An 8,087-nucleotide genomic window follows, 5' to 3' on the forward strand; every position below is an offset into this window, starting at 1 on the left:
ATTGGCCAAGAGCCAAACCAAAATCCAAAAGAGAATTGCAAGAGATTAGTTATGTTGATGTTAGCAACATGGGAATTAGGGAATCACCTTTTGATTTACATCAGTGTTTTATTTACTGTATCTATATTTTTTCAGTTGATAGTTATCAATAAAATCACTGTCACTGCTCRGCTTATTGAAGCTTGTTCTCCTAAATTTATGTTTATAAAAAAATATTCTGCATTCAACCTCCTGAGATCTGCATCCTAATGTTGAGAGCATTAGTTTTAGACCAGTTATCATTATTGCCACAGACTGTAGAATCTCTTAAAAAAATGATTAAAACTCTTCTGTTTTGTTGTTTTTATGGTTCTAACTGATTCAAATGATTTTTAGTTATTTATTWTTATTGTTTTTATGACTTTTGAGATGTGCCCTATACTCAGAATTAACCCTCTATTATTATTCATGAAGAGTGGATGTTAAGCTTTTTTTAATTTGAATGAAAATATATGTTTATATTTTCACTTCCTACTTCCTCAAATACAATATTTTTTTTTATTTATGAGGTTCTACTAATCCTAAATAATAGGGCAACTTAAAAAGGGACATAAAAGCTGTCTTGCTGGGGGGGGGGGGTACTAATTGTTTTTAGGGTTGTTTGTGCACCCCCATGGCCCCCTCTTGATGGTGCCCCTGGMTTTCTGTTTTTCTGCTCTTTTAGGCAGCTCGTAAGGCTGTACAGGACACCACCCTGCAGGAGGCAGCAGCTGGGGTTGCTGTGGTGGGACGAGTCCAAATGAAGACCAGGAAAACTCTACGGGGCCACCTCGCCAAGATCTACGCCATGCACTGGGCCACTGATTCAAAGTAAACACACAAAACACGAGAGGATACCAAATGTTCAGCGCCACAGATACATTTTGACGTTTTAACAAACTTGTATATATATCGAGATTTGAAAAACACATTTTTTGTATATAATAATTCTTAAACTGACATGTTTCTTTATTTTCTTTGTCTTTAAATCTCAAACGACACCTTCAGATTGTGCGTCAGCGCCTCACAAGATGGAAAACTCATCGTGTGGGACAGTGTCACAACCAACAAGGTTAATTAAACATTTTAAATATCAAATCTGAACCTTGTCTTAATGTGACAAAACTGATGATGTGCATCTATCTTCAAACACACCAAACTTTGACTCAGCAAACACAATAKGTGAAAAACACGTGTGAATGTTTGTCAAGCATTTAATCTTTTATTTCAGTACATTTTTACCTAGATTCTTCCYTTTTTCTTCAAGTTTAGTCAAAAATAATTTTCAAAACAGAGATTTTGAGGTATCTTATTGCAAAGAAACTTTCTTGAATAYATAGCCTGGCACATTAACAACATCTATCTGCTTTTGTTGCTTCTTTTTGTAAAAATACTTAAATGAGCGAATGTTTGTTTATTACGCCATTACATATTCACTTCATGAGTTTATGGGCTTTTATTAGTTTTCATAGTTTTTGCAAGATACTTTATCACAGAACTTGCAGAATGTGTACGTACACATTTAATCCAGGTTTTTAAATGAAAGTTTGAAATCAAACATAAAGAAGGTTATAATGAAATAGATCAAATGGTGCAGTTTGAAATRGTTTATTCCAGTAATTTTCCAGATGTAAATCTGAAATACAAACACTGTACATTTATACTGTATGCATATTTTTCTGAACAAATCTGAAATACAAACCAAAATGCATCAAAATTAGCAGAATTCTCAATCCCAAAAAGGTTTTCCTTGGACCTCTGTTTAGTCATTTCAACTGTAACCGTGCGTGGTATTTGGCAGTTGTTCACAAATTTAGCTTTTCAATTTAAAGTGCATCAAATTTTTGTAATYCATTTTTCAAGAGTTAACACTGATAACATATCGCAACAAAAAAAAATTATGCTGCTGAGATGAACAGTTGTTCAGATATTCACATGTGAATTAACAGGAAGTGATGTCAAAGGGGAATAACTGCATGTAAATAGAACATTGCTACAATGGTTAACAGACTGTAGTGAAGAATCTGATGTTTCTTTAGATTATTTGAGTCACTATCAGAGAGATGAAGAAGAGTCAAAGTTCAAATAATAATGTTTCAGTAAAAAAAATGATCAGAGTTTTCTAAGTCTTCCCCTTTGATGTCACTTCCTGTTTCACTTTGGCTGAGTCCAGTTCAAAAGAAAATATACCAATTATGTGACAAACTGTGTAAATTCGTGTGTATTTTTCCAAGTTTCCTAAATATAAAGATGTTTTCTTTGACTTTTTGTACGTATTTGAAGGATGCGCATATCACAGGCACTTTAGAACACATTAGTTGAGGAAAAAATGTCCAGATTTTGTTTCTTACTTCATAAAATGTTGTTTGACTTTGATTTAAAGACACATTTACCTGTCCGCTGCGTGTGTCCAGGTGAATGCCATCCCCCTGAAGTCATCCTGGGTGATGACTTGTGCCTACGCACCTTCAGGRAACCTGGTTGCCTGTGGGGGTCTGGACAACATGTGCTCCATCTACAACCTGAAGGGCAAGGATGGGAATGTCAAGGTGATGCGTGAGCTGGCTGCACACACAGGTGGGACACCGTCTTTTCATTTTATTTCTCTCACTTCACTTTTTGTGTTGTTTTTTTTTTTAGATGGCTGATTTTGTTTGTCTTTGGCTGCGTAGGTTACCTGTCCTGCTGTCGTTTCATCAGTGACACTGAGATCATCACCAGCTCTGGCGACTGCACTTGGTAAGAAAACCTTCTGGTCAGTCATGCTGCTTGTGAGAAGGGGGTCTCTGCTGTCACRAGGTGGGAGGTTCTTGGTGTGTTGGCGGGGTTTGTGAAAGACATAATTGGTCAGATTGATTATTTTGGGTGGGGTTTGAAGAAGCAGCTGGGGGGACACGTTGAARCAGCCACATTAATTATAGTTTAATTTTAACCTGAGACAGAAAKTTGCTAATCGCACCAAATTTGAGGTCAATAAATTACATTTACATGTTCACAATAATTTTACTATTATCATTACTTCATTTTTTTTTTTTTACTTCCAACACAAGTCAACTCGACCAATTACGGTTTGGCCAAACTCCGCCCACACATCCAAGAAACTCCCCCATGCACTGCAGAGACCCATCCTTACTGATCGTCCATGACTGGTTTTTCTCTGTGGTTCGTCTCATTCCAGCATACTGTGGGACATCGAGACGGGGACCCAAAAGACTGTGTATGCCGGACACCAAGGAGACTGCATGTCCCTGGCCGTGTCCCCAGACTTCAATTTCTTCATCTCAGGGGCGTGCGACTTCACGTCCAAGCTGTGGGACATCAGGGAGGGCACGTGCAGACAGACCTTCCCAGGCCATGAGAGCGACGTCAATGCCATCGGGGTGAGGACGAAGAAGCAGGACTCTGAGTGTCCTTCGAGTGCTCCTGTTTTGAGACAATTTCTCTTTTGTTCCACACACACAGTTCTTCCCCAACGGTAACGCCGTGATAACAGGGTCTGATGACACCACCTGCAAACTGTTTGACCTGCGGGCCGACCAGGAGCTCATCACCTACCAGGACTCCAGCGTCATGTGCGGGGTGACCTCCTTGGCCCCGTCTCTGTCTGGGCGATTGATCCTGGCTGGTTACGATGACTTCAACGTCAACATCTGGGACGCCCTCAAAGCTGAGAGAGTGGGTGAGTACAACAGGAAATCCATGAACCAAATTATGAGTTCTATCAGGGGTTCAAACTCAGTTACACAAACTCTGTTAATACTTGTTAAAAGGTTACATCCAATCCAATTAACTCATGAAGCCCCTTTAAAACTCCTCCAGGAGAACAAAGTGTTGTACAATACCATACAGTAAAAACAAGCACTCAACAATAAAAGATAGAAATAATAAAAACAAAGGAAAGACTGATTAAATAAATTTTAAAAAATCAACATCCTAAAATGTAGCAAAAGCCAAAGAATAAAATTGGGTTTTAAATGAAGATTTAAAAGCATCTAATGCAGAGGCCTGTCTAACATTCAAAAGCAAGTTGTTTCACAACTTAGGACCCTTATAGGACCCGCTCGGAGCTTACACATTATATAACAAACCAGTCATAGTGTGCCAGATCAACTCGTTTTGAGGCTGTCTCTTCAAATCCAAATGAGGTGTTTCACACCCCGCTCCCCTCCAGCTTCCAGACCAGTCCATTCTAGTTTGATAGGGGGGTTTACAATTATATAACTGCACAGAACCTTTTTATTTACCAATTAAATAAAAGATGTCAACAAGTGAAGACTTGTCAAGCCTTACATGTTGGAGCCAGAGTCCGACAGAGGAGAACAAAGACCACCAAATTGTAGTTGGTAAGTCCAGACCTTATATATGGCAGCTCCATCACGAAAAGATCATTTAAAAAAGAGAAAATGACAGAATATAGATATCTACACAGCACCAGGAGAGACTAAAATCTAATTTTCTGCACTCCGAGAGGCTCCAAGTACACAACAAATGCACTTATAACAGCTAAAAAATGGGATTTTTCATGATGTCCTCTTACCTTTGGGGCCACATTAAATATTAATGAGGGCCAGATTTGGCCTRCAGGTCTTGAGTTTCCCAAATATGAGTTATATATTTTTTGCTCTTGGATGTTTTTATTCCTCATGTTTGCTGTTTTCCAGGTGTTCTGGCCGGCCACGATAACAGAGTGAGCTGCATCGGTGTGTCCGCAGATGGGATGGCGTGTTGCACGGGATCATGGGACAGCTTCCTCAAAATATGGAACTGAGGCTGTTTCCTCAGCAGCGAGCAGACATAAAGAGCAGACATATGCTTTGCAAAAAAAAGTGAAGATTTGATAATAAAATTGTTAGAGAGAGGAAGGAGGAGCCACATAGGGTGAGAAGAGGGAGTTTTGACCGTGCCAAGTCCTGCCTGCTGGTGGTTGGAGAAGGACTGTAACGCAAAGGTTTTCTCTTCTCACATTATGGGGTTAAAACAAAGAAGTGGGGGATCAAGAAAAGAATATTCCTAAATAGTTAATCTGTGGTTTGAACAGATAAAAGATGCACATTTATTGCAGCAATTAAAAAATAAATCACCCATTAATAACAGTTGCCAAATGGAAAAGGTAGCACACTGGATGAAACAGAACTGCAGGCTGTAGAGACGCAGACTATCTATTTTGTATAAAATATTAGGTTGTGTCATCAATAATCAGAGCGTTCACAATATTTCAGACTAATTTGTTCCTTGCTTTTGTAGATTTCCTAGAAACCTGAACCTTCATTATACTTTTTTGTTTTCTAATTTACTAGAGTTTTAGTTTGCAGATGTTAGTGTTTGTTTTGTATGTGGTTGATGGACGTAGATCAGGATCTGGGATCATAATTGGGCTTAATCCCTCAGTAGTTGGGACTGGAAAGTGCTTAAAGTGACAGATGGGATAGTTAAAAGATCACATATGGGTCACCAAGCGCTTAGAAAAAGATGAGCATTGTCTCAAAGAAAAGACCTCTGCATGAACGTCACATGAACAGAACATTTAAATAGCTGCTTTTCCCCACAGGTGAAACTGAAGGACAGTTTGTGTACATAGAGCAAAAAGAAAACGATGAAATGCATCTTTTCTTAAACTTGATTCACATTGTACAAAGTAAAACATTCATATCTAATAAACAAGTTTCTGCTTTGCTTTTGTCTATTTTATCCAGCTGACTTTTCAAGTACGGAGGAAAATAGTTCAGAGGCCAAAATGCAAAACCAAGTCCAAGTCCCAATTTTTGTCCAGATTTGTGAGAGAAAAAAAAAGAAGTTAAATTCATATTGAATTACAAGTTACCTTTTGCAAATTAATTTTAAATTTAGAAAAACACGACTTAATTTTATAAGCCTTACAACTTTGAGTTATTGCTTAGAGATGCGTTTCCACAATCCAATAAAATAGGTTAATAATGAAAACTCAAAACTTCACTTATTTTACTTTAAAAATCAAAAGAGAATACAAAAAAAAAAAAAGAGTTGATTCTGTTGCACATTCTACACCAAAATAAAAAATTACTGAAAATTTAAAATCGAATTGTCGACTTGAAAGTTGGAGCTGTGTAAGAATGTGAAACTATTGAAAACTATTTCACATTTAAAGTATTACCTTTGGGGCCGCATAAAATGTTAAAGGGCCAGATTTGGCCCACAGACCTGAAGTTTGACAGGTGTGATTTAGAGGTTTTGAAGGTCATATCAACCATTTCCTTGCAGGACTAGTTACATAAAAAGATAAGCAGAAGTCAAGTTAAAGAGTATAGAGTCAAACTTTTATTTAGTTGATAGAAGAAAAGAGTAAATTTTGTGCACATTTAAAATGGAAAAGTTGAACAAAATAAGGTTCACTTGTCGTCAAGTATGTACAGTTTTTACATTTACAAACTGATCACACAAACAGCAGAAAGCCTCAGCATCTGGCAGTTAAAACTCAATATACAAAAAACCCAAACATTTTAAATTTCAGTTTATAATTAACAGCACATTTAAGAAAATGTAAAGGGTGATCGATGCTGAGCACGGACGCTCATCTGTTCTCCTTATCCAGACACACTGCCAGCACTCTGCGGTCCATCTGTCCAAGCCTCTGTTTGTCAAGGTTGGACACTTTCAGATTCATCTGAGGAAAATAAATAAAAATAAATAAATAAATAAATAAATAAATAAATAAATAAATAAAATCAAGGAGCAGGCTTTAAAGATCACAAATGATGTGAGTTTATATGGACTTGAATTCCATGTAGGTGTAATCTCGTACCTGAGAACGCTGGTCTCGAGGAGAGTTGAGGATCTGCAGAGGTGAACGTCCCTCAGAATCTACAGAGAAAGAAGAGTTTGAAGTGAAAATTCTAAACACCTTTTCTTAAAAAAGTAAGTATATATTTTGCCAACCTTTCTGTTTTAGTTTTCCAGATGGTCCCTTGTTTTCATTGGTTGCGTTCTTCACAGCCACACGTAAAGCCAGAGGGGACTTGCCTGCGTTCCCTTGCACCCCTCTGGCTCTCAGCCCCGTGGCGCCAAAGCCTTTTCCCAACCACTGTGGCTTAAACTCCAGCTGACTTGGGCTTTTTGTGTCAAAGGTGGGGCAGCGGATGCCTACATACGTCTTCACCTGCTCCGATGAAGAGCCTGTGGTTTCCTCAGATGGTAGCTTCCCTGCTTCTTGGGGAACTGGAGAGTTCTCCACAGTCTTACGAGGCTCTGGTTCAACTGCGATAGCAGGAAGGGCATATGAATGATCCACACCATTGCTGAGTGGTTCCACATCTGCCGTAGGTTCTGGGGAAGCGGTGTTTTCTTGATGAACCTCGGCAAAGATCTGAGTTGAAGTTGCGCCCTCGTGGCACGTTATCAGACTCATGCTCAGCCTCTTGTGTAGAGGGGACTCTCTCGCTTCCTCTGCCTCCTCCAAACTAATATCAGGTTCAGTTTCTACCTCCACCTCCACCTGCTCCAGAAGCACGAAGGGGCTTGAGTTGCCGATCTGCAGAGGGAGCTGAACAGGGGTGGCCAGGAGGTTAGCGTGTTCGGCCAGCGAGTCAAAATTGTCCGCAGACTGAGGAGTAAGGAGGGGCACAGTGGAAGCCAGCTCTTCATTYCCAAGGACCTCTTCCACAGAATCAGAGCTTTTTGGAGGGTCTTCATGGACTTTCCCTTCAGCCTCGTTGTGGAACAACATGCCCAGGCGTCGAGCAAAAGACCCAACTGTCACTGAGGGGGAAAAAAATAAAATAATAAAAAAGGGGGAAAGTTAGTTTTTATGTTTAGTAAGAAAACCCAAGTAAAACTTTGAACAATATATTTACATCTCATGACTTCTCTCATAGGAGTGCGGGAAATGCCAACCGAGGGAGAGCGTGGATCGTTCACGGCAAGAGGACACTCACTTTTCACCTCAGAGGTTTTAGATTCCTGCTCACAAACCTAAAAACAAACAAAGACATCTCTCTCTTTGTCACCTTCTCCCTCAAAGTTAACATGTCTGGTAGGACATAAAAACGTAAAAAACAAACACACACACACACACACACACACACACACACACACAC

At 39.2% G+C, this 8,087-nt stretch overlaps 2 protein-coding genes across 3 annotated transcripts in view; one reads left to right on the top strand and one right to left on the bottom strand.

The window, feature by feature from the left end:
- Positions 1 to 5,691, top strand: part of gnb3a (guanine nucleotide binding protein (G protein), beta polypeptide 3a) — an 8,462-nt gene extending 2,771 nt beyond the window's left edge. For both annotated transcript variants that reach the window (XM_014013457.1, XM_014013458.1), the window contains exons 3-9: positions 704 to 849; positions 1,027 to 1,090; positions 2,433 to 2,595; positions 2,691 to 2,757; positions 3,197 to 3,398; positions 3,481 to 3,697; positions 4,680 to 5,691. In XM_014013457.1, the coding sequence (XP_013868911.1) occupies positions 704 to 849; positions 1,027 to 1,090; positions 2,433 to 2,595; positions 2,691 to 2,757; positions 3,197 to 3,398; positions 3,481 to 3,697; positions 4,680 to 4,786 (966 nt within the window). In that variant the 3' untranslated portion in view covers positions 4,787 to 5,691. The remainder of the gene's footprint in view (positions 1 to 703; positions 850 to 1,026; positions 1,091 to 2,432; positions 2,596 to 2,690; positions 2,758 to 3,196; positions 3,399 to 3,480; positions 3,698 to 4,679) is intronic.
- Positions 5,692 to 6,289: 598 nt separating this feature from the next.
- cdca3 (cell division cycle associated 3) overlaps positions 6,290 to 8,087 on the bottom strand; it is a 2,546-nt gene continuing 748 nt past the window's right edge. The window contains exons 3-6 of the mRNA XM_014013459.1: positions 7,845 to 7,962; positions 6,931 to 7,749; positions 6,797 to 6,855; positions 6,290 to 6,658 (exon numbers count right to left, since the gene is read on the bottom strand). Of these exons, the coding sequence (XP_013868913.1) occupies positions 6,566 to 6,658; positions 6,797 to 6,855; positions 6,931 to 7,749; positions 7,845 to 7,962 (1,089 nt within the window). The 3' untranslated portion in view covers positions 6,290 to 6,565. The remainder of the gene's footprint in view (positions 6,659 to 6,796; positions 6,856 to 6,930; positions 7,750 to 7,844; positions 7,963 to 8,087) is intronic.

The sequence above is a fragment of the Austrofundulus limnaeus genome, unplaced genomic scaffold (assembly GCF_001266775.1).
Source record: "Austrofundulus limnaeus strain Quisiro unplaced genomic scaffold, Austrofundulus_limnaeus-1.0 Scaffold101, whole genome shotgun sequence".
Classification (NCBI taxonomy): domain Eukaryota; kingdom Metazoa; phylum Chordata; class Actinopteri; order Cyprinodontiformes; family Rivulidae; genus Austrofundulus; species Austrofundulus limnaeus.